The sequence below is a fragment of the Atractosteus spatula genome, chromosome 7, assembly GCF_055471065.1.
Source record: "Atractosteus spatula isolate fAtrSpa1 chromosome 7, fAtrSpa1.hap1, whole genome shotgun sequence".
Classification (NCBI taxonomy): domain Eukaryota; kingdom Metazoa; phylum Chordata; class Actinopteri; order Semionotiformes; family Lepisosteidae; genus Atractosteus; species Atractosteus spatula.
In genome coordinates this window covers 56,894,031-56,920,184 of record NC_142712.1, presented here as the reverse complement: position 1 = coordinate 56,920,184, position 26,154 = coordinate 56,894,031, and the positions used below count along the sequence as shown (strand labels likewise).

General features: G+C 46.2%; 2 protein-coding genes across 2 annotated transcripts in view; one reads left to right on the top strand and one right to left on the bottom strand.

The window, feature by feature from the left end:
- The window catches only part of synm (synemin, intermediate filament protein), a 14,737-nt gene extending 7,598 nt beyond the window's left edge, over nucleotides 1–7,139 (top strand). Inside the window, exons 3-4 of the mRNA XM_088920078.1 lie at nucleotides 89–165; nucleotides 470–7,139. Of these exons, the coding sequence (XP_088776204.1) occupies nucleotides 89–165; nucleotides 470–3,069 (2,677 nt within the window). The 3' untranslated portion in view covers nucleotides 3,070–7,139. The remainder of the gene's footprint in view (nucleotides 1–88; nucleotides 166–469) is intronic.
- LOC148831473 (tetratricopeptide repeat protein 23-like) lies at nucleotides 7,027–26,154 on the bottom strand. The gene is made up of 11 exons (XM_088920079.1): nucleotides 25,962–26,154; nucleotides 24,424–24,589; nucleotides 23,225–23,348; nucleotides 22,874–23,030; nucleotides 22,032–22,157; nucleotides 14,704–14,881; nucleotides 13,626–13,731; nucleotides 12,689–12,816; nucleotides 12,256–12,405; nucleotides 8,906–8,988; nucleotides 7,027–8,366 (listed from the first exon to the last, which is right to left on the bottom strand). Exons 1-11 carry the CDS (start codon nucleotides 26,015–26,017, stop codon nucleotides 8,225–8,227), a joined length of 1,416 nt encoding a protein of 471 aa, XP_088776205.1. The 5' UTR covers nucleotides 26,018–26,154; the 3' UTR covers nucleotides 7,027–8,224.

The following is a 26,154-nucleotide window of genomic DNA, read 5'->3' as shown; positions in this document are numbered from 1 at the left end:
AGCCACACATGGTGGCGAGTTTCTCTTCATCGACATGATATAACTTTGACTTTGATTTGTCTCTGAGGATGTGTCATCTATTCCCCAGAGCTCTGCTGGAAGGTGAGAGAAGAGATGTCTATCAATGGACAGATGAATATGTGAGGGAAGTCCCAAGACCTTCAGGTACACAGCACTTACAGTACTTACTGTCCAGTAACTTTCATCATCTGCTTTCGACTGCGTGATGGAATGTCTGTTCAAGTTTTGTGTCATGAAAAGAATCAAGAGTGGTGGGTTTTGGGCATGTGTGTGATTTCTTAAAGAGATTAGTTTACAGCTGTACACAATGTTAATTCAAAGGGGCCTGTTTCTCCTAAATGCTTAGACATTTTAAGTTTGAAAAGGTATTTGTTGCTAAAAAGAGCTTTTACAGAATCTTTATTGCTGCTTCTTATTTTGAAAGTTTTTTTCCTCTTTTTGTCCTCAGATATTAGGAGGGCAGCACATACGTATGCGGTAAAGCAGTCATCTGTTACCAGACATGATGGAAGGAAGTTGTATCCAGTCAGCATGCTTCTTGATACCCGACACAAAGAGCAAGCACCAACCAAGAGTACAGTCTCCAGGCCAGCTCGCTTCACGAGCGCTAGCATTGCAAAGACTGTTCCAATTAGCGTTTCGGACAGGAGCTCTGAAGCCAGAAGAGATATCCCCTCCTTCACCAAAGCCTCACAGGCTTCTGTGAAATTATTCAAGGCTAATGACTCAGAGACCGAAAGAAAGAGTACAGATGTTCAGAAGAAAACAGTGGTAACAGAAGAAGTAGTGAAACATTCAGTCACAGATTCCGCTGTTAATCTGCGGGGCTCTGGCAGTGTGAATAGAGCTAGTCCTGGTCCTTTCCCCACAGCAGAGAAGGAACCAGCTCCAGAAAATGTTCACCCGAAAACCACAAATATTACGTCATCAATTAAGGTGACTCAGCCAGAAGAACAGAGCCCAGTAAATGTTACTAATGTCCAAATGGTCAAGACAGAAACTAAAGAGGAAACAGCAGACACAAAGGTACACCTTATAAAAATGGAACAAACTCCAAAAAGCAGAGAAGTGAAGATAACCCTGGAGGGGCGTAAGATTCAGAATGTCTTGGGAGGAACAGAGGAAGGTTCCCTTGGGATTCAGCCTGGGGCTCGAGTTTGGGGTGAATTGAGTGGGGAGACGCAGGTTAAAGCCGAGAAGGAGGCTGAGGAGACAGCTTCAGCTAAGGATAGAAAGGATAAAAAACCATTAACAACTGAGGAAAAGGTTTTGGACTCCATAACCATGGAGGATATAATTGAGAAAGTGGTGAAGCCTGCTGGTTTGGAAACAGCACTCAGCTCATCCCCCGACTCAAAAATCACCTACCACGTGGAGAAGACAGAGAGAGGAGATGGCACCACCAAGACTGAGATCATCTTGGAGTCCAAAGTGCAGGAGGATCTGGACACTTCAGATGATTCCATACTGGAGGAGCTTCTCAACAAGGGGGTCAAGAAAGTCTCTATGGAGGATGTCAAGGGAACTCCGACAGGAAGTATGATTGAGAACTTGCTCAGCCTTGGAATGAAAGGCAGTGAGAACCTGGAGAACAAGGCAGTCAATGTAGAGATTATCGAGGAGCCACTGGAGCCTCACAGTGATGAGGAAAATGAAGGGAAGCCCCCACCAATGTTTTTCAAGCCCACATCAATGTTCTTCCAGATTGAAGAGCTAGAGAATGCACCTCAGGTTGCCAGATCATCACAGAGCAGCACGGAAGCAGTAGGGTTTTCGGAGACAGATGGAGAATATGGGAAGACCATGCCATTTCAAGAAGTTTACGGTGCTCAGGGCTCTTCCTACATTCACGTTCCAGTGACTGAGTATTTTGTCTCCACACCCGATGAAAATGTCTCAGAGCACGAGGAGAGTGACTTTCCAATTTACGAGCACTACGGAATGGCCCAGGATCTGTCTGGGGATGAGTCGTACTGGCAGGAGGAGCCAGCAACTGCACAGGAACAGAGTTTCACAGAGGCAGACCATTACAGAACCACATACCTGAACACTAACAGAGGCGATCACACTATGACCAGGGAAAGTTTCCCAGAGTGCATTGTGGAGGAAGAAGTAGAGGAGGTTCAAGTTCCTCATGATGTTCAAGAGTCAGTGCTCAAGCTTCTGAAAGAGGATGATATGGATCCCAAGAAGCAGCTGAAGGGGGCTTTGGAACAGCTCCAAGGAACAGTGACTGAGAGTTTCAAAGAGGAATTAGCTATTTTAACCAGGAACGGAAAAGAGGGGTCTGACAGCGTGGCGGTGGACATCCGAAAAGTGGAGCAATCAACAGAGGATGGGTCAGTGACCATCGTTGCAGAAATCAATGTGTCCCAGAGCCTGGAAGATTCGGGACTGCTGGAGGATGAGATTAAGGAGCTGTCTGAAGAGCAGGTAATGTCAGCACTGCAATCAGCCAATCCAGAGCTTCATCAAGCCATCAGCAGAGGAGGTGAGAAGAGCACTGCTGGTGGCGACAATAGGGAGTTTATGGTTAAGGTTTCCAGAGATCAGGGTGTAAGAATGCAGGGTGTGTCGTGGGTGGAAAGCAGTGAAGACCCAGAAAACACTGGCAACGAAGAAGAGTCACAGAGTGGAGTCAGCAAGACAGTGAAGCACATCAGGCTGGGTCCCACTGAGAAGTCCTTCACGTTCCAGATGGACGTGACGAAAGTTCCAGTGAACGCCAGCAGCGGTCCCCAGCAGGCGCAGGCGTTGTATTCTCAAGCAGAGATGGCGGAGGAGCCCAACGGCAGGGAAGGGAGAGAGGACGTCTATAGCTACTCGCAGAGGGTGACAGGGAGTGAAAACAGGGGCCAATTGGTTTCCCACGGAAGCGACGACGACGACGATCAGATGACAACTTGGGATCCCAGCGACGGCTACACGGCTGAACACGCTGCCTTTACCAGAATTATACAGACTCAAAGAGTAGTGGATCCGCGGGCTGTGGTCAGTGAGGAAAAGAGAATCGCCGCTGTTTACCTGGACAGTCCTGAGGAAGATTAGCAGAAGACGCTGGAATGTGATACACAAGAATCTTTATTTGGTTGTGCTAGCATCAGCTGAGGTAATAATTCTAGTTACAGCTCTATGAGGTAATAACTTAAATCCCCTGTGTCTGCCTAAAGTGATAATATAGGATTTTACTCCAGCCTAGCATACAGTATATCAGTTGCTATCTTATATCCCCAGTGAGTTTTAATAATAATTAACAACAGAGGTTTCAATATTACATGTTTTTATCTTAACAGTCTTGATGCTTAAAGTAAAAATAATAATAAATAACACTTATATAGCGCTTTTCTGGACACTCCACTTAAAGCGCTTTATAGGTAATGGGGTTCCCCTCCACAACCACCAATGTGCAGCCCCACCTGGATGATGTGACGGCAGCCATAGTGCGCCAGAAAGCTCACCATACATCAGCTCTCAGTGGGGAGGAGAGCAGAGTGATGAAGCCAATTCATAGATGGGGATTATTAGGAGGCCATGATTGGTGAGGGCCAATGGGACACTGAGGTTAGACCCCTGCCCTTTTTGACAAACAACCTTGGATTTTTAATGACCACAGAGAGTCAGGACCTCGGTTTTACGTTTCTTTCATCCAAAGGACGGCGCCTGTTTACAGTATAGTGTCCCCGTCCCTATACTGGGGCATTAGGAACCACATAAACCGCAGCGTGAGCGCCCCCTGCTGGCCCCACTAACACCTCTTCCAGCAGCAACCTTAGTTTTTCCCAGGAGGTCCCCCCATCCAGGTACTGAGCAGGCTCACACCTGCTTAGCTTCAGTGGGCTGTCAGTTGTGAGTTGCAGAGTGATATGGCTGCTGGCAAAGTAGGCTCCTAAACCATAGGGAGCATAGAACTGTGGCTGCGTTAAATTCATCTTCTCTATATTTTAAAATGCTGGTTTAATTGTAATCTTTTACCAAGATGGTACTTATGATGTGTGCTTGTAGGTGTCCCTCTTAGAAAGTTATTTATCTTTTCAATAGATAGATACACAGTGTTCTGCTTCACAGGATTCCAAAGACACTGATTCAGTTGCTGGTTTTGAGCACCTTAAAGAGTTTTGACTTCTTTTTATTTTATATACTTTTTTGTACTTCTGGCTTACTAGAGCCCTACTGTAGCCGCGTGCTTGCACTGTCCAGGAGATGCTTAATGGAAGAACAGTATATAATTAGCTTTGTAACACGTGCCTTCCAATATAAAGGTATTAGATGCTGCAATTGTAAGAAAAGGTTGGAGCTTGGTTTGTGGTTTGTAGACTTTTCCACCGCTCCTGTATAGTACTCCTGTGTAGTATTGTGTAGTACCCATTGACTGTATGTGTTTGCTGCACTTTCCTCCTGTTGAAACCCCTTATGTATTGTAATCAGTGTTGTTCTTTATTTAAAAATGGTCACGTTAGGCCTGTTCTGACTAGAAAACACAACGGAGCACAAAGGCACAGCATGATCCTTCCTCAGAACGTGTTGGTTTCCTTACATCAGGAATGAATGTGGCTCTCACCCTCTATAGTTACTCCTGTTTGGACCTCTTCTAAGTCAGAATAAGAAGTGAGCAATGCAGATACAGTATGGCTGAATGTCTCAGATATCTCAAGCATAACTATTTTGCAAAAGGAAGTGTCTATAACTCTGATTGGCGCCTGAGTGATTGGCATTGTGTCAGATTGTTCACTTCCTGGTAAATATTGCTTTCTCAAAAGGATTGCTATGCTTTTTTACTTCTCCTTGTGGTGATCTTATAATCCTTTAATTCAATTAGGTCTAAGCCTTTAGGCAATCAGGCTTTTGGGCTGACAGTGCTATCCTCCTACATCATGATGTTGAGTAGGAAGACATTTGACAACACTAAAAGCACTTGACAGCACTTAATTCTGTACATTTTTTGTATGATGGTGAACATCCATGCGTTTGAGTATTGCAGGCCGGAACCTGAAAGCATGTGTTTCTTTTTACCCCTTGTCCACAGTGTGTTATTTTGGGCTCATGTTTTACTAATCCGGAGCACACGGTCACACTGGCATAGAAGTGGGTTTGCATAACCTACTTAGCTATTCCAAGATCTACCTTGAGCTCAGTAAAACCTGCAATCCTGTACATGCTAGAGCAAATGGCTTTGTATTCTTAAAAAATGCTGCAGAGTATTTTTGGCTAGAAGGCTTTTTTCTTTTTTTTCCAGACATTGTATGTAGTGTTGCATTGGCAGCATAATATTAATTAATAATAATCAGGATGTTTTTGCCACATTTGTAGAGTTTTCAAATGTTCAAGTAATAGGTTCTGTAAAAGACACCAACTTGGAATGGGATTTTAAAGATGTTTCTGAGATTGTGTTGTGCTGAACTTCATATGTTTACTATATTACTACCACCCATATTGCATTGAATGAATGAGACCTGTTGTCATCAGATGTATTTAACATTAGAACAGCAAGGCCTATATTTAGCCTCACAATCACTGTGATGACTGTTTATCACATGTACCATATGCAGTTTAGAACACTTCTGTTTGGTGTGAAAATACTTGTTTATCAAATTTATCTAGAGCCAGCTACCTGGCCCCTGGAAGACTGTATCCAATCAAATCGCTTTCAAATGGTCATTTAATCAGGTACACCTATTCCAGATGTTTGTGGCATCTGTCTTCATGTGATGCCAGAATGTGAAGTTTAGCTGGCTGTGAGTGGGATCTGAATAGCGAGTCTGCAGTCACTTCTGTTGCATTGCATGGGCTTCTCTTGGCTTGGGTGAGCCCGTCTGGATAAGCACAGCATTATTTCCTTCAGAAACATAGCGCAGCAGGATTAGAACTGGCAAGGATGCTGTCGGAGCCAGCGCTACTGTACATGGAGAAGATCACTATGTGCCAGGGCAGGAACTGTGACAGCGGTGGCGCAGGAAGTGTTTGCTGTGGTGGGCCAGTGTAAGGAAAGTGAAGGGAACAGCTCGCACAGGCATGGGAGAGCTGCGACGGCTGTGCTTACAGTTTCCACCGTTCAGCGGCGGCGAGGGAAACATGTTGAATACGGGTTGAGCAGGTACAGTCGTTCACGTGTGTTAAAACGGACAGACCTAACAGGGATCCTTCACGAATCTGCCAGGGGTTCACTTGATCGGTGCAGCCCAGGACCGGTGGGCATTAACCACTTCAAGATTTAAATAACTGCCAGTCTTGCCTTCCACACCTTTGTGCGACGTCCCTAACGTGCTGTGGAACGTTTGAATGCAAAAGTAAATTGTTGACAGGATGCCCCAAAATCAGGCAAGCTTGCTCCATGTTTTGAGAAACTCAGGAGTCAAGCGTGGCTTCCTCTCGTGTGGGACTGTCCCTGTGTCCATCGGTCTGCCCCGCACATCCGTGCCCCCCCCCCCAGCGCCTTGCGCCCCCAGCAGTGTGTGCCTCTCTGCCAGGGAGAGGTCTTTCTCGTACAGGTAGGTCGTGGGTTGTTTCCTCCGCCGGGCAGGGCCAGAGCTCATCCTGCAGGCCGTGGTGTCAGGGGGACAAGAGGGCACTCTCGAGTCCCCTCCCACTCCCACACCGGGGACTCGAACCCACAACCAGTTATGAGCCCATAGACTTGCCCATTACACCAGCACCCCCTTCCCCAGCCTCAACTCATAATCTGTTTAGAATTTTTGCTGCTTTATTGTGACTACTAGATTTTGGTGAAAGCTTTTACTTTTCTTAGACTTTAGGTATAAGTTATTATTGAATGTCACTTACAGAGAATAGAAATATTGCTAGAGAGATGTTAAAGAAGCCTGTGCATGTGAGCAGTGAGAGAACATGAGTAATGCAGTCGGAAGAGACCAGCTGGCTGGGGGAACTAAACTCGTCGGAACTCCAGGTTGTGCTGGGAGTAGCTGGTCTGGTAGCTGAGGAACACCTGTAATGTTGTCTTTATTGAGAGGATAACTGCATTGCTTTTATTTCTTTATTAAAACAGTTTCATTTCATATTCACTTTTATTTCTTTATAAAACATTTTTGTTGGCAGCTTGGCACTTTACAGATCATCTTGACACAGGTCAGTATGTAGAAAAAAAAATAAATCATTAAAGCATACTTCTGTGTCTGGGTCATTCTTTAACAGAGGTGTTTTTGTACGGCTTTGAAATTGTTTTCCTGATCGTGTTACACTGTTAAGTGTCCCTCTTCGCCACATGGCTGTTTCCGATAAATCACCGTTTCCAGATCAGGATTTTGTGCTGGACTTACGGCACTTCAATAAGCACACTGTGGCTCAGAGCTCTGTTTTTCACCGACCCCACTGTCTCAGGAAGTCTTTCTGTCTGCTCTGTCACTTGGCAGACACCATCAGTACAGAATGGTGTTGCGTTTCAGCTGTTATACTAAAGGTCCATCTTAAGATTTATGTTTTAAGGGATAGCAGATGCATTAGTGAGGCCCTTGGGGTAATTTAATACCACGTTTTTTCTGGATCCCTGTTCCATTACTTCCATTTTACACTGTGAGTGACATCAGTTCTAGTGCTGCAAGTCTTGCAAGAAGAGCTGCTGTTGTCTTCTTCGATATACAGTTCTCTGTGAGCTAGTTTGACCAAGACCTCTACGCTCTCCTCTTTTATAGAGTTCTGAAATGGAGCGGAGTGATTGTTAATTTAGCTAGCCCATTTAACCTCGTGTACTGAGAAAGCTGTTCACTATGAGATTTGATAGTGAACAACGGAACCAGAAGGAACATGTTCCCTTGAGCAGCACTGTGTCCACACTGGGGGTGCTGTGCATGGGAGGACATGGCACAGAGTTGCATGAATCTGTTAAATACCTCCTACCGTCCATAGGAATGTGCTCTCTCTTGGTCCCATTTTCAAAATGTCTACTTTTGTAACTCAACAGTGTACAGTTTTTCATGAAGCGGTTGTCTGAACGGGTAAGCGAATTAAAAAAGTGTCCTGTATTTGCCTTGAAAGGATACAATGCATTCGTTTTTTTTAACAATATCCACCCGGGCCACCCATAGGTACAGTAGATTAAAGAAAAGTAAAACTCTGAAAACCTTTAATGGAGCCTGATAAAATGTTCCTCTGCCATTCTCAGTCCTTTTTTTCACAGGGCAAAGTAAGAAGCACCCAGTTATCAATATTCATCTTTCTCAACCCAATTTGGAAAATCTGGGTCCAGTGCTAGTCAGCCATTTTTGCCCCCTTCAGAATCCCAGATCTTAGACTTTGTTCCTCCTGGTGCATTATGGGAAGGCACAGCAGAGCAAAAGGGGGGCCTGTCTCGCAGACCACCTGCTTTCCGCTGTTTCGCCGCAACCTCCGGGGCTCTGAGGAGGAGAAACACAGGTCAGCTCGTTCACAGGATCACGAGCATTGTGGGAAACTCGTACCGCAGGCCCAGAGCAGGAGCAGGGTGGGAGAGGAAAGCAGCATCACCAGCGCTCCCCTTGTCAGAGGAAGATGAAAGCAAGATGGGTGGTGAGGAAGAGGAGGAGGTGCATTCAGGTGCACAGAAGAGGTGGACTGTTGTGCATTTAAGACACTGGTTACTGGAAACTGGTACAATGTGTGGCATGTAAGAAGAACTTGAGTATTTAATGTCAGATAGTTCCTTCTTTTATATTTAAGGGGCTGAAATCAGTTTTCTGCCTGAACTACTGATTGAAGTCATGACAGCCATGTGTGTTGGAAAACGATTAGAGCTGTTAATATTGTTTTATCTGGGTTTTTATAACCTTAAAATAAACATTCATGCAGCATTTGCAGATCTCTGCCCTGATCATAAGAGAATGCTTCACCCTGACTGAAAGACCGTACAGAGAGGAGCAGGAGGAGTCGTAGCACAGAGACTAGGCTCCAGACGCACTTGGCCAGCTTGTCCAGGGTCTGCTGTGTGTCTCTGGTCCTCCTGTCCTGGGGGCCGTACAGCAGGCTCTGGACCTCCAGACACTGGGGGAGACACAGAAAGACATCCTCACGAGACTCGAGGAACAAGATCAAATCAAATCAAATCAAAGTTTATTTATCAAATGCACAACAATACAGCATGCAGCAGTAGATGCTGGCAATGAAATGTCTTTTCTGCGAGCTCACAAAAATCAGAGCTTGCCCCAGAGCAGCAGTGCCTGCTGGTTTGGTCTAGGATGTCACGCAGGTCTGAAAGCAGAAGGCTGATAGTTCCTGTATAAATACAGGATCACCTATACCTACTGGAGAATGGAGATTTTTTAATACATTGGCACTGAATACATGATGGGATATATTGGCATCTTAATGGAATTCTGTATGTTCATAAAACATAATCTGTGCATTTTATTTATTTAAATTGAACAGCCTGAAAGAGCTATTGCTAATCATCACATCTCACCACTAGCTCTGCAAGAATCGCCAACAGCACATCGGTGTACATCTCTGCTGCTGAATTCGTCCAGACAGTTAGAGCGTATGTGCCTTGCTTGAAGTAAACCCAGACTGCCTTTAGAAATCATATGTACTCTGTTTCCAGAAGGGCCAGGCAAAGACGTTTACTGTACAGAGTAACAAAGGGCTGCCTGTTTCTTTTAACAATCAGGGGAAATTACAGCATAACACCAGACTTCTAGACCAAGGAAAACTCGTATTCAGAATGTTCCACTTCTGCTGAAGGAAAGAATAAGAGCCTGGAAAATAAATGGGCTTGGCTATTGGTTCATCAGGGTCTGAGAGCTGCCAAGCCTGATGTAATGGAAAGTGGTTTCAAACTGAAAAGCAATACAAATTTTTTTTCACCACTTTCAGGCCACACTTTGATGCACAGAAGGCATAAGTGCCACACCTCCCCAGGATAAAATACTCATACAATAAAAACAGGCCCTACTCTTTTCCCTCCCCCCGTCGCGCTCCATCACAGCTCACAAACCTTAGCCATAATTACTCTGGAGTCTGTCCAGGTTTCTAAACTGAAGCACAGCTGTTGCCATGATTAAAGTCACAGAACACGATACCAGCGCTTACCGTTATCTGTCAGGGGCACATTGCGAAGGTTATTGACCTCCGGTAATGCCAAGAGGGTGAGCTGTGATTCAGAGTGGAATGACTGGAGCCCCTGCGTTTGGATACAATAACAAGGCAACATAGCAACAAGCCTCGCTCTCCCTCGGCCAGGTCGGCAGGAGCATCCAGGAATTCCCCATCAGTGCGCTGTTAAAGCCCACCCTTTTTAAATTTAGAACACATTTAGGAGAACACAGGAACTTTCTTATGGCCGTTTCGCATGCTAAGAAATTCTCCTTTTCCTATTGCACAGGCTAAAACTCCTTGCTGTAGCATGTAAGCCCAGCAGTGCCTTTCCTGGGAGGACAGGCACCAAGTCCCCACATCTAACCCACAGTAAAATACATTAAGTTGCCTACATTAAGAGATTATATACTTCAGACTGCGTGGGGGCTGGTAAATGAAACAGTGCTGTTCCTGTCCTGAGAGATGTGGTAACATGTAAAATTTGTCTTCTACTACCAAGTTAGCATGACTAGCTCATGAACGCTGATTCTGTTTCTAAGTGATTCCTAGTCATCTGTGAATTCTTACACATTTTAAAATAACAAATCAGTAAACACTGGAAAAAATGTAAGACAATTCATTAAGAGCAAGAAAACATTCCTCTTTTATTTTTTCTTAATTTGGAAATGATAGGGTTTGTTTGTGAAAACTTTTCTTACTCATTAATGTTGGACATTTTGGATCTGTACTAGAGGTGAGAACTTTTCTGTGCATCTCAAGTACCTAATGATTAAGGTACTGTTTATTCTCAGAATATAGTCTGAAGCAGATGACAGTAAATAATTTTAACATGTCAGAGATCCCAGTCCTACTCAGAACATTCCTGGCCGGCTAAAGCCCAGACTCCACACAGTGAGTGACAGAACCTTCCTTCTCTTTCCATCTGATCAGTGGGGGAGAAGTACAATGAGGAGCTGCCTCTTCCTCCTTATTCTATCACCAGATGAAAACAAAACAAACCTGGCTAATGACAGCTGAGGTCATTCAGTATTATATCATAGGGAAATAAAGCTATATTTTTGTGTGGCAATCTGCTACATGATACATGAATGCCCATTATAGCAGAACAAGTCACTAACAGATCTGCAAATACAGTAATGCTTTCCAAAGCACAAATTTATCTTTAGTCCACTGAGATTCAATGATGAAAAGAAACAGTGCTGATTATTTAAGCATACCTATGCATGCTGTGCATTCTTAAATGTGCAGCTTTCAATAATCCTTCCTACAATTCTTCACAGCTACAGTACAGAAATGTGGTCCTTGTTTCTTGGTGATACATTTTATTTAATTAAATACCCAGATCCTCTTTGTCTTCAAGGATGTTGCCACAACCCATTTCCCTATGATAAATACTTAATCCGATAAACCAGATCAAATTAAGCAAATTCAATTACTAACCTAGAGGAACAGAAACAGTTTTACTTGGGGTAAGAAACTCGATGACTTTATTCTATAAGTCTTTCTTACAAACAGCTGTCCATACAAAGATATCAAGACTTGTCTTAAAAATTGCATTGTGAAAGGGCTGTGACTGCACACACTCCAACAGGTACCTAGGTATCTGTTGATAGGACATAGGTGCGTGCAGTTCTTGACACCAGGAAACTAATCAGCATGGTTAATGTTGGATTTCATATTATTGACAGTACTCAAGAGCAGGTAAGTGTAAGAAAGACAGAAGAACCCCACGGTGTTATTGTGTGGTATTTGACACACTCTTAAATAGCTCCTGAGCCAGGGATCTGGTAAAGTCAGCATCATAAATCAGTGAGCACAGACGCCCAACACCAGGGTCTGAATTCCTGCCGCCACCTCCTGAACACGTAACACTCCTCACAGTGAGACTGCTCTGCGTCCACTCTGTCTCCATTTTACACACACTACACATTCCATCTTCCTGACGACTGCAAACGACACACTCGTTCGAAATATCTTCAAGAAAAATAAGCGTCCCCGGATTCACACAGCCCCTGCAGAGTTAATCAGCGTTTTAAACAGACATCAGAACCCACCGACCGTCTTCAGCTGATCTTGTCCAGGACTTGTTGTGGCTCCTCATCACTTCCATGCCCCCCACCCTTTGCTTCGTGTGGCGTGCTACTTCACGGCCGGCCGAGCGCCTATTCCTTTGCTTTAAGTAACGTGCCTTTGTCAGGCCGCGTGTGTGACTCTTACCTTCTTCAGCGTTCTGTAAGCTCTTCTGATCTGCCCCTGGGAGACCTCAGCCTCCCCGAGCAGCCAGTACGTCTCTGCCACCTCTGCACTCAGGTGCCCAAAGGTGCTCTCCTTCAGGGGCAGCGATTCCTTCAACATCTTAACTGCACTCTGTAACACAGCAAAAAGTGAAACATGCATCAATCTTATCACAGGACAACTCTCAGAGCTGAGCTACCAGCCCCGCTGAGAAACAATTTCGAGCCACAGATGAACTCTAAGAAATCCTCCAGGGTGGCTCAGGTAGGAACCAGGGCGATCTGGGACAGTCCCAGTGGTTGTTGTACTGGTAGGGACTGCTGGATCTCCTTCAAAGCTGTCCCGCAAAGTCTCACACAGAAGCGCCGCTGCCAGTCATGACAGGACTAGGACGCGTCAGGCCGCGAGTTCTGACCTCTCGTTGCCCAGAGATGAGAAGAAAGTGGCAGTAGTCGTCCTGCGCTGAGAGGAGGAGGGAATGCTCAGGTCCCAGGGTCCTCCGATAGCTGCTCAGACTCTGCTCAAAGAAGCGCACCGCGCTGTCTGCAGGGAGGCCAAGCAACAAGAGGACAAAGTGGCAGTTTAGGCACGTTAAGGATACCGGTTATCCTTAGTTTATGGTACTTCTATATATTTAAATTAGTATCAACTGCTCTAGTTTCCAGGCAGTACAATCAGTTACTGTTCTTGTACACAAAGCTGGCGGTTTTCTCATAATACGGCACTTATTATTTGCACAGTCCTAAATTTTCTCACCCAAACTCATGAGGTTAAACTTTCAAAGATCACCGCAGATCTTCCAGATCACTGGGAAGATCTGGATTTCGTCTAGGAAGAATGCCCTCAGGTATCTCACAAACATGTTCCCCCTGAAACGCTTTCCATTGATTATTTTACAATATCATTAATTTATTGTATTATTTTCTGCACCACTTTAGTCAGTTAATAAACTTTACTTCTTATGTCTTTGTGATTTAAAATTATAAATTGCAGGGCCACAAGATTAAGGTGTGTGCAGGAGCTCAAAATGTTTCAATTCACTTTGTGTCCTGACGGGCAGAAAAGCATTTCCTGGACTCTGATATGGTTTTCAAAGTACAGAAGTTCATATTTTAAATGAGTGCAAAAACCTTGCAAACTTCATCTGCTTCCCCCCCCTCCGGAAATCCGACACCCTGCAACACAACGGCGTGTGCAGTAGCAGATCTGTGGTCCGCATTTCGGGTGTTAACACACTGGGGCCCGAGAAGTCCAGCTGGCTGCCGGAAAGGGCATGTTGCATTCCTTCCCTGATTAAACACAGCCAATCCGCTCCGCAGAACCAGCCCCCGCGTTGGCATGGGAAGGCTCACCGCTGTGCTCGCTCTCCCCAGTCCTGGAGTAAGCCAAAGCCAAGCTGTGAGCAGCACCAGCCTCTTCCACGCTCCCCGGACACACACTCAGAGACACGGAATGAGCCTGCCAAAGAGTCCCACAAGACAAGGCCAGTGAGGCACCACGAGGAGCCCATTGACAGAAAACAAACACCGCAGCTGCAGCTGGGTTTCCTAGTTCAGTTCCAGTCCTGCTGAATGCATCGGTGTCTCCTAAAGTTGTTCCTTATATTTTTCACCCCTAAAGCAGGAAAACATCCACAGTACTGTAGCTAAAACATCCTTCTAAACTCCCGAAGAATATGCAATAACCCATTCTGCAAAACAGTCAACTTCCCGTGCACTCTCAGGAAATAAAAGGATGTTTCGTTTCGATTTTTGGAACACACCATCCGCCATGTGACTCTGCAAGATCACTGCAGGCTCTTCTGATTAGGAATATCCTGGTTTAATCTTGCTGTTTGTGGTCAGTGTTTTAGCAATATAATCGTCAGATGTTTGTAACATGGATAAGCTTAAATTAACAAGTACTGCAGGAGTGTCCAGTCCTGGTGCTGGAGGGCCAGTGTGTCTGCAAGTCTTCATCCCAGTTCAGCTCATTATTACCTTAATGGGACCAGTTATCAGCTTCTCTCAGCTGTTCAGGTGCTGCTGCTTTAAAGAGACCCCCCAGGACCAGGACTGAACATCCCTGACATACAGTACTTCATGTGACACATTATTCTCCTTAAAGACAAGCTATGACATCGCTAAAGGTCAAACCAGGGGGGTCAGTCTCTATTACTGGAGTTTACATTCAACATCAGGACTGGGACAACTACTGACGGGTGACATTTAAAACTGATGGGAAAAAGAGAAAGGAATCTAGAGCTGCAATGGACAGACCCTCATTCTGCCATGAGATCAGATGCACTGGAAGGGTCTTAATTGGCCCGGCTGCGGCAGATGTTTTTAATAACTGAAGATTTCTCTAAATGCCGACTGGACCAGACGGCAGCAAGGCGGCCGGACCCGGGGAGCAGGCAATTACAGCGCAGGTGCTATGCCAATATCTTGCCTGCAGGAGGTGCTGTATGGCTCCGTCCACATTCCCTCCCGCCTGCTCAATGGCCGCCATCTCCCTGTAGACTGAGCACGCCTCCCAGCTGGCCTCCCTCCCCGCTGCCTGCAGCACCCGCAGCGCCCGCTGACACTGGCAGAGCGCTGCCGCTGGCCGCCCCTGCTTCCTCTGCAGCCTGTGGGCACAGACAGGAGAGCACCTCGCTGCTGCAGCCTGCGGGCACAGACAGGAGAGCACCTCGCCGCTGCAGCCTGCGGGCACAGACAGGAGAGCACCTCGCCGCTGCAGCCATGGACACAGACAGGAGAGCACCTCGCTGCTGCAGCCTGCGGGCACAGACAGGAGAGCACCTCGCTGGCAGCCTGCGGGCACAGACAGGAGAGCACCTCGCTGGCAGCCTGCGGGCACAGACAGGAGAGCACCTCGCTGGCAGCCTGCGGGCACAGACAGGAGAGCACCTTGCCGCTGCAGCCTGCGGGCACAGACAGGAGAGCACCTCGCTGGCAGCCTGCGGGCACAGACAGGAGAGCACCTCGCCGCTGCAGCCTGCGGGCACAGACAGGAGAGCACCTCGCCGCTGCAGCCTGCGGGCACAGACAGGAGAGCACCTCGCCGCTGCAGCCTGCGGGCACAGACAGGAGAGCACCTCGCTGCTGCAGCCTGCGGGCACAGACAGGAGAGCACCTCGCCGCTGCAGCCTGCGGGCACAGACAGGAGAGCACCTCGCTGGCAGCCTGCGGGCACAGACAGGAGAGCACGTCTCCGGCTGCAGCCTGCTGGGTGCCCGCTTCAGGCCGCAGGGCACCGCTCTCCTCAGACAGCAGAGTCCGCTCTTGCATCAGGTTTAAGAGTGTATGTGAGTCCCTACTGCCCTTTTAAGACTACCTGAAGGGTAACCTATACCTATAGGTATATAGGTTATACATAACCTATACCTCCACATACCTACTTGAACTAAAACACAGAACTGTTTAGTTGGTTGACAGCTTTGCACCAAGTAACATACAGTTAATTGCGTTACACAGGATCATCAATAACTGCAAAAACAGTTAGTAAAGTGGTACCTCGCAACCTTCGCTCCTCTAATTCTGGTCTCCTATCTGTCCACCAAGCCCATCTACACTCTATGGGTGACAGGGTCTTCCCCTGTGATGCCCCTAAGCTCTGGAACTCTCTCCCCAAGCATATCAGAGAGTCACCTTCTCGAAACTCCTTCAAATCCAGACTCAAAACCTTCCTCTTTAGAAGAGCCTTTACTTAACTGGTTCTGTTCTTTACCCCTCTGCACCTACTGTACTTAGTACCACCATCTACTGTCTCTTCTGTGTATTCTCATCATGCATATCTTTTTTTATTGTTGCGTATGTTTTTTATTGTCGCTGTTGTCATTTTGTAAGGAGTTTTGAGAAGCCACCTTTAAAGGCGCTATATAAAATAAAGTTTATAAGGTCTATAAGAAAGACTGTGGAATAAGAATGAGTGGAACAAGCATGAGAGACGACCAGTGGTTAATATGACCTGACAAAGAGATGTTCTCCCTGCTGTTCCAAAGCAGCTCCTTTGCGGAGATGACTTTATTAGGGTTGAACATTTTTCAAGGCCTAAACGAGAGAGTTCTGACCTTCGAAGAATTTAGCCAGCGAAGAGCGTTTCACACGCAAGCTCTGCTCATTTCCACTGAGCGCAGCACACACCAGACGCTGGCATAGCCTGGACAAAAGGCCTGCGTGCCTCTGTTGTCTGCGCTGCTGCTTGTCTCCAGGTGACAGCCGAATGCAGGCTGACATCATCCTGGCAAACTCAATACAAGCTCATCAATCCACATTCTAAGGACAGCCTGGCCTCATCGCAGAGGGAATCGTATCTCTTAATGGATTTTCAATTGAATTTTGGTGTCAGAGACACATGGCTGCACTAACCCTCCAGGTCCAGCTTCCTGTGCACAGAGAGCTCTGCAGATCTATCAGGGCTTATTCATGCATTTTCTGGGTTATTCAAATCTGAAAATAACAAGATCTGGTGTAACACTGCTGTGGTCGTAAAGGGCCACAGGGTAAGGATTCTGGTCGCACACTGGGAACATTGTGGGGGCAATTCTTCAGTCCACATGTTCTGACCCCTTCAGCAAGTTACTGCAAGTATATATGATGCATATACTCCCTTCACATCAACTAACAAGTATTAGCACATGCTGGTAGGGAGTTTGCCTGCAATACGACAGCCTCTCCATATGTTTAATTCTGAATATCCCAATATAAATTCCAGCTCAGTGAACTACTTAAGCATCTCAAGGATCTACAGTACCTAACCTTTGTCACAAAGATCATGCCCTGCCCTTTTAAGCAAATTTAAGGGGGCTGTTTTATTTCAGACTTTTCAATTTGAAGTGTTTCTTTAGACAGGAGATGAAGTTGCTGTTTGGGATTGTGGTTATCTCATCCCCCCCCAGCTGTGCTATCAGGATTTGGCAGAAGTTCTTCAGTAATGACTTTTTAGTGTACCCAGGAGGCGAAGGTAAGGTGCTATTACAGTACATGTGAATAACAAATTGATGGAATACAAATGGACTCTTAATCAGCTTCCTTTCTGTTGAAGTCAGATTATCCAAAACAATTTTTTACAGCATCCTGAAAAGCACCTCTTGCCTCACGCTGTACACAGAATCATTAATCCCAGTGCCTGCTGTGCCCTCCCTGGCCTTGTATGGCAGCTGTGCACACACTTTGGCACGGGCTGCCAAGAATGCAGGTTGCCAGCACAAATAATGTCAGGCTGGCGAGCTCTGACTTTCACCAGCCCGTACTGCAGACCTGGGCACAATGTCCTCCTGTCCCACAGCATACTCCAGCGAGCAAGTACACCTCAGCAACCCTCCCTTGTAAGAAAATTCCTGAGCTTTCCTTTGGGCTTTTCTTCTTCGTTTCAAAGAATGCAGCACAGTTATGCCTGGCTCATCTTTAAAGAGATTATTTTCCATCCCTCCCGGCGAGAAAATAACACCATAGCCCGTCTTATTTACTCCAATTAGTAACTGATAACAGATGCTGACAATCAGTGAACCCGATTCAAGTGTCCAAAATCCTAACGGACCTGGCACAGCCAACACCTTGAACTTCTTCACCACCTCCACTTAAACACAAACCATAGGGAAGTGGAAACTACAGCAATGTGTATTAAAACCGAGATTAGGAAGCACTTTTTTTGACAAAGGGTTGCAGAAGTCTAGAAGAAGTTACTTCCATACCCTGGCACCTTTCAAAAAACAGATTGATGAGATTCTTGGATGAATGAGATCCTAAGATCAGCTACCAAATGCTCTAAGTGGGCCAAATGCGGCTTCTTGTCTGTAGAGTATCATAGGTTCTTATATAAGTCTAACTCAGAGTTGGATGATTTTGTATGATTCACAAAGTATGGGCCAAGCCGACATCTATGCTTCTGCTGACACTGTCTGACTCGACAGTTACTAGACCCTAGTCATGCCAGTATCTTAATACTTCTTAATCTTGTTAACTGCTCTGCAGTTTTCTCCTGCTGGAGTCATGGAAGAGTTAAAATGATGGCAACCAGCTGACCTGAAAGAGCACTGCTCTCCTATCATTGTTCCTGCTCTGGCCCATATCCTTACAATGAAATCACGGGTCTACCACTGAAGCCCAGGGCTTAATAGTCTCAACTGGAGCCAAGTGCTACTCATCCTGCAACAAAGAAAACAGATTTAGTCATCTTTCACTCCAGCACAAGTCTGCACATTTTTTTAAGTTCTTTTACCAAAAGAATAAACAACACTGCCTGGTTGTAAACAGATGGCCATTCATTGTCCAGATCAGTTTTGCTTCTGCCAACATAACTAGAATTTAAACATGCAGTGGAAAAGCCCAGATATGCACTCTGTATAGCTTCTGGACATCTGCTGATCTAAATTCTGTATTCAGTATCCACACACAGCACACTCTATGACTACTGTATATTATACAGACTGTATTTGAAAAAGTAAATATATCTGTAGTGGCAAAACTATTGTTTTTCCTTTCAGAGCCAGCTACTGCGGATCCAGTTTTTCAGTGAAGGACTGCATGTACAAGGCATCTTGACTTCAGGCCTGTCCTGGGGTTTGAAGGGGTCCAGGTGGGCCAAAGCAGAATTATAAGACTGCCAGACAGGACACAGTACTGCCAGACGTGAAGGCAGCAAACCTACATTTCACATGAAAATGACTGAGAACTTCCATATTCGTCATGTTTAAAAGGTTCAATCTTTGAAAAGCACGGCAGAGTTCCTGAGAGGCTCAACTGATAAAGGCACTGGCATCGAGCACAGGGTGAGCTCTTTGACCATCTGAGCCCAGCTGTGACCAGAAGGAGCAGGACAGCCGGGTCTGGGACTGGGAACGGCTGGCGAAACCACAAACCCCACGACTGCGCAGGTGCCTGAGGGGTCGAGCTCATGGCGGAGAGAGACATTTCTCTCCTGCGAGATCTGGAGCTGCCGACCTTCCTCATCCTGCCCATCTGGCCACAGGGGTTCCCGTCACTCGAAAGCCGAAGACGAGAGTGCACAACGAAAGAATCGTCTGATTTTGAACAGAAAAGGCTGAGATTTCGACCGCTGTTTTGTTCTTCTTTGAACCGACCTGCCTTGAAATATCAGAAAATCCAACGCTTTTGAAACTTTTGAAACAGCTTTGACTCCTGGGTGCACTGAGGAGGCGCAGTGTGTCAGCGGAATATCTGAAGCACCACTGTGCAGCGCTGCGTTCTGACCATCAGCAGACAGAAAACCTTTCATATTTAATGATCCGCCTTCCTCCCAGAGGCTCTACGCTCTCCTGTCTCTCAGGCCGCGGCCTTCCTTCTCTGCATAGGATCGCATCAAGGAAAAACCAGCCGCATGTGCTATCAAGTGTTCCAAAGGAGTAGGCGTTTGTATGGAGAGCTAAAGAGTAATTATCCTGCTTTCTCATGCTCTGAAAGCCCTCCAGCCTGACAGCCAGTCCCCGGCCCAAGAGAGCCCCCACAAGAAATCAAAGGCCCTCAGTCTTCTGCAATTAAACTGCTTCAGAGTAATATTGTAAAAAAAAAATTGGCAACAGAATTCATATAGATCCCTGCTGTGTTAAAGCTGTCATTGTAACATTTTAACATTCCGAAAATCTTCAGTAATGGAACACAGAGGCCAGTTTGAAGAGAGGAGCGCTTGCTACAGCACTGAACCTGAACAACTGCAGAACCAAAAAGCATTGGGACTTGAGAGAGGTATACATTCGCTTGGGGTAAGCTGCAAATCGGACACCAACTGCAACAGAAAAAGACTTTCCTAATGAGCAAATTCTGCTTCCCCTTGTTATAAAAGAAAATGTAACTACTGTATTTCAAGGAGCAAACCTACTGTACCACAGCTAGAATATACGGGTAGAAAGGGGAAATCATTTTCCTTTTTTAAGCAGTTCGGGGGAAATCAATTGCAAGAGTATTAAGAATGAAAAAAAATCATTTGGCCATAATATTACTATTGCTCATAATATGAGAGAGTACATATTAAGTGTTGCATTTATACAGCACTTTAGATTTCACACGTAGCAAGACCCTTAACAGGTGGAGATTTGCTTTCAGCAACACAACAGATGAGCCTCATCAACAAGCCGGGGGGAAAGATCACGCAGGTCAAACTTAACTGGAAAGACAAACTGACACCTTGTTCTTTTAAAGCTACAAATCAATCTCATGCAGTACGGCACGCCCGTGGCACAGACGAGACAGCGCCATCGTTCGCCCTGAAGAGTTTATCTTGACTTCTCTCACTTCTGGCTTCAATATCCATTTCTTTGTTCACTCTGACGAGGAAAACTCACTTTTTGCATCGCATACTGTAACTTAAAACCTGCAGGGGTGATTTTAAAAGCACTTTGATTTTATGCTGCTGCTAGTTTTACTGAAAGTACAGGTTTTAAGCTTTAAATCGAATGGAGGACAAAGTATGTAAGAAAAATACTACTTTATTCTGTCTTAGATCTGGTTTAACCTGAACCCGGACTTTCTGATATTGGACGTATTCCTCAAACTGGTCTTGTGTATTGGAGCTCCCTCTCGTGGTTGACTTGAAGATTACACATTTTGTTTTTTAGTCAAAAAGTAAAAAAATAGCGCCAAATACTGTACTTACCATTGAATACTCATGACCCGCATACTGGCAAAATAATCATTACCTATTGGAGAGCTAAAATCGAATCAATGTCACAAATGTATGGGTTGAGTACTCATTGCTGGAAATTTGAAGAATATTAATTCTGCAGACAATGACTCTGAAAGTACAGCTGTTTTTCAGCTTTGTGTGTCTAACTGGCAGCGAATGAGGTGATCTTGAAAAGTGGTTCCCAATCCTGATCCTGGAATTCCACAAAACTGGTTTCATTCCCTCCGAGCTTAGCCACCTAACTGAAGCCTCAACTGAGCTAACTAGATTCCTGATTGGGATAGTTTCAAGTTTATTTTTTCTACTCCAAATTTAGAAATTTTATAATGCTTGTGAAATGCTTATGCAATAAAGGGCGACCTCCAAACAGACCTGGTAAAGACCTGAAAACAGACAAACAGCTCAATGTAATCCCATCATTAAGTCAATTAAGAGATCAAACGTGTAACTGAGAGCTTGGCTAAATCTGAAACCAACAGTTGTGTGCCCATGTAGGACCTGGATTGATCTGATTTATCTACAAGATGTTTCAACTGTGGACAAGTGATTTGCACTGTAATGTAGTGTCACAATATATTTTGTATTCAAAACAATTAGCCTGTCATATATTACATGGATTGCTTTACCCATTTAATGCACGTAATGTTGACCTATTTATTAATAATTAAACACAGGAATACAGACCAGGGGTGACCGAGGCATGAATATGAAGCAGAAGAGAAATGAAAAAGGTGTGATCTTCATGCACAGTTAAGGTGAAAGAAACTACACTTGTCAACTAGAGATGAAGTGTGTTCATAAGTTTAACTGCCACTGGTGCCAGAAGCTGTGCGAGTCATTATCTTCACACCCTGAACATGATACAGCGAGAGTCAAAGGAAATAAATAGAACGGGAATGTCTTAATAAGTGCATCACATGACAGGGAATTGACAGCAATACCCAGAGAAGTTTCTGGTTTCAAAGCACTTCCAGTATGACACCCAAGTGGAGCTCTTCTAACTTTCGATATTGAAAAGGGCGAGGTAAATACCATTAACAACCTTTAAAAGCATTGGAAACAGTTTCCTCTCGACAAGTCAATAAGTACACTGTGTCTCGGTGCCGTTTCAGTGTTCGTACAGCATCCCCTACCTGACTGTGCTCATGGCCACATCAAACTGGACTCCCAGTGCGTCCTCTCCGCACACTCCTCCGAGCTGCTGCAGCTCCGCCACGGCCCTGTCCGCCTTCTCCAGCCTCTGCTCGGCCTTCCTCAGGGTGGGGCCCGTCAAGGAAATCTCTGCCCCTTTCCTCCGTTTGACACTTTACAACTACTCCCTTCCCCATTTCCTCCGCCTCTACAAGATCTGAACATTCAGATGAAACAGTTTCACTCCCCTTCACACTTGCACAAACCCACACCGGCTCGCGCCGGTGCTGAAGAGACTAAACTAAACATTAAACTCTCTGCTTACATCTGGTTTTTCCTGTTTACAACTGTTTTTGTGCAATATATGCTAGGGACTTGTGCAATATATTTTTATATTTATAATGCACAATACAATTTTTGTGTACTGTTCTGTTTTTTGTTTGTATATTCTGTACTGTGAGCAACTCTTTTCAGTGCACTTCGCACTGACTGCACTGTATGTATTGTGTTGTTGCATTATTGTATCATTTCATTACACTGTGCTTTGTTGACTGTGCTAAGCTGCTGTTGCACTGCAATTTCCCTCACGGCATCAATAAAGTATCTATCTAAGAGGACAGGTCGAATTTCACCAGAGACCAACATTACAGTCTAGAAATGTCTTTTTTTAAGAAAAGATTTTCCGTATCGCAAAGTGCTCCCTCCACAGAAAACGAAATTAATTTTTTGTGCTTTCTCTGAAGATTTATACTGTAGCTTCCCAATGATACCACATGAGCCAGTCTCTCCAGGTTTATAACCTTCACCTGCAGTGCCACCGCAGAGGTATTCTGGGAAAGGATATTTGCCCAGCTGCTGGGCAGCCTCTCCTTCCGTCTGGAAGATGATCATGAGACATCGCAGCACATCTGCCCTCTCCTGCTTGCCTGCCAGCTCCAGGGTTGTGTTCATGGCAATGGCCTTGGCCTTTTCCATGTGTTCCTGGGCTTGCAACGCCAGCCCTGAGGCACAGAGAGTGGTGGGTAACCTGCATGTGCAGAGCAGTGAAGTTGCACTCCTGATACGATACTACACTAACGAGCCCTGCCGGGGGAAAATGAGTAGCTTGGGTATTATGAATAAGACACAACACCAAGCACCAAACAGAGGCATCTTTAGCTCGCCCGTGTAGTTTCCGGTGAGAGGGGACGCTCACCTTTCAGCCGCAGGTAGCCCTGACCTAGCCTGGCATGCGCCTCTGCCAGTTTCCAGTGCGCATCCCCGTGCACCAGTCTTGCCAGCGCCACACACCGCACCAGCTCTTGAACGGCAGCGTCAGCCTGAGGAGAGACAGTGGCACCGAAGCTCAGGGCACCGTTACCAGCGCACGAGCCGCTGCGTTCACTGGTCAAGCTGTAAAAACTAACACGAATCTACTAAACCTTAATTAATCCTGAGAGGCAGAATCCCTGAAATCTGCATTCCAGGTAAAGGAAGAACTTTTCCCCACCATGAAGTGGATGCCTGCAGTACCTTTTAGCAGGTGTTTTCCGTGTCAAAAGTAAATAACGTTCATGGGCATTCATCTGAGGCCTGAACGCATTCCAAGTCAGAAGTGCAGCGAGGAGAATCCGCAGGGATTCAGGCCGCTGAGGCTCTTGCTCCCACGGCGGGCTGAGGGTCACTGCTCGGATGTCGCTAGGCTGAGGTCAACAGCCATGTTGCAAGGGCAACTGTGGCCAAGCTCCCTGGAACACTGGTGCAAAACTGAGAGCTGGACTGGGGTCACAGCTCGTTCAGCTCACCAGCGAACAGCGGCCCGCTGGGTGCCTGCAGGCCTACGCCAGCCGCGCTGAGAGACCGGCCGCTCCTCCTGTCTGAGGCGAGCTCTCGGCTCAGGCACCACGGGGCTGACAGCACGCCGGGTAAGGAACAGCCCCTGCTGGCGGGCCCCTCGGAGGAGCGCTCTCATCCCAGTGGGCACAGGCGTCTTGAAACAGCGCCGGAATTCCAAATCGCACAGGTGTGTAACCAAAACTAAGGGAAAATGTCTAATTTTGGAAACAAGGAAATGGTTTTCTGGAGAGAGGTTAGCTTTGGAACAGTTAAACAGGTAAATTGCACAAGTGTGGGCTGCTGAACAAGTCGGTATCTCCTCCAGAGAGGAGCCCACAGTCTTAAGCTCCTTTTCTCGCCCTGAAACTAAGCTACTGACAGTAGTGTGGATTTAGCTGTAAACACACACTGAAATCTGGACGCGTGTCCAGGGGCTGACAGGTGACAGACAGCACTGTAGGGTTAGGGTTCAAACAGACAGGTGAGCCCGGTGTGCTGACTCTCATCACCACCTGGTTCAGTGCTAACTTTGTGATGCTTTGTGATGCAGAGCACTCAGTGTTCCTCCGGGTGTGGTACCTCCTGGGCAGCTGCGAAGGCCTGTGCCCTGCTCTCACTCTGCTGCAGTCTGTGCTCAGGGCTCATCGTGACAGCTGTGGCCAGGGCTCTCTCTGCAGGGCCTGAACACCTGTCCAGAGGCGGGGGTCCTTCTGAGCTGCTGCTGCTGGCTCTTCCCTCTTCAGGGCTGCATAATAATAATAATAACCACAACAACAACTTTATTAAAGCTGTTTGGCTTATATCCAGTCACTGACTTCTGCTCATCATCTAGACTTCATTCTGATGCTCCAGGCCCAGGTGTCCCTATTACCTGTCCAGCTGCCACTGACCATAACAACAGCTGACTACTGACAGGTGGGAGCTGCTGAACAAGCAGAGAGGAGCCCTCAGTCTTAAGCTTCTTGTCTGCAGAAGAGGAGAGCTCCGTGAGTTTTTCAGAGTTTCAGTAAGTGACCCAAAGACCTATCCAGTCACTGCTTGATAATGGCAATAGAGTCGTCCTCAGTGACACAGCTGGGTAGCTTCTTCTAGACTCCCACGAGCACTGTGTACAGCAAGGTCTTCTGTTCTCAGGTGTAATACAATTCTCCATATTCATATAATAATAATAATAATAATAATAATAATAAAAAAAATGCTTACACTTATATAGCGCTTTTCTGGACACTCCACTCAAAGTGCTTTACAGGTAACGGGGATCCCCTCCACCACCCCCAGTGTGCAGCCCCATCAGTCCTCTCCCCACACACCAGCTCTCAGTGGGGAAGAGAGCAGAGAGATGAAGCCAGTTCAGAGATGGGGGTTATTAGGAGGCCATGACTGGTAAAGGCCAGGGGGAAATTTGGCCAGGACACTGGGGTTACACCCCTACTCTTCTCGAGAAACACTCTGGGATTTATAATGACCACAGAGAGTCAGGACCTCAGTTTTATGTCTCATCTGAAGGATGGCGCCTGTTTACAGTATAGTGCCTATACTGGGGCATTAGGACCCACATGGACCGCAGGGTGAGCGCCCCCTGCTGGCCCCACTAACACCTCTTCCAGTCCTCTAAAAAGAAAGTGTGGCTTCCTTTAAGAAATACCTGGATGAGACTCCTGGATCAATTAGTTATCATCTATACTAACTATATCGGCTACATGGGCCACAGGGCTCCTCTCATCTTTAAACTTTGTTATGTGCTTTATTACTAATTGAACACAAGTGCATGTTAGGTAAAACACGCCTTCTAACTCACCGTCCACCCCATCAGCCAACATGAGCCCAAAGTCGGTCACTCTGAGCCGAGTAGCGCCCTCTGATGCACACTGAGCGTACTCTGCACGGTTCCCACTCCTACCGTGCATTCCTGCATCCCTGCGATTTCCAAATTAAAAAGCTCCCAAGCATACACGGGGGCTTCTCCCCACACATCAACCCAGCTAACGTTTTGGCTTTTACCGCTACTATTATCCCGCAACACGCCTTCCTTCTCAAACAGGGGTCTCGACTTCTATTCACAGCTCGTCTCAGCAATTCGCCGTTTCTTCACACGCGTGTCCTGAAGCACAACTTACGCTTCTGTGCACTGTTTGTCCACCGCCGCATCCTCGGTAGGGAGGTTAAGGCTCATATTTCTTCAAGTTTCGTTCCTTGAAAACACGAAATGTATGCCTGGCCATCTGCCCGTTACGTTAGGACAGTCTTTATTCGTCACTCTGACTCTACCTCAGGCGGCCGAACGCCGACCCAATAACTCTAGCAACAGCA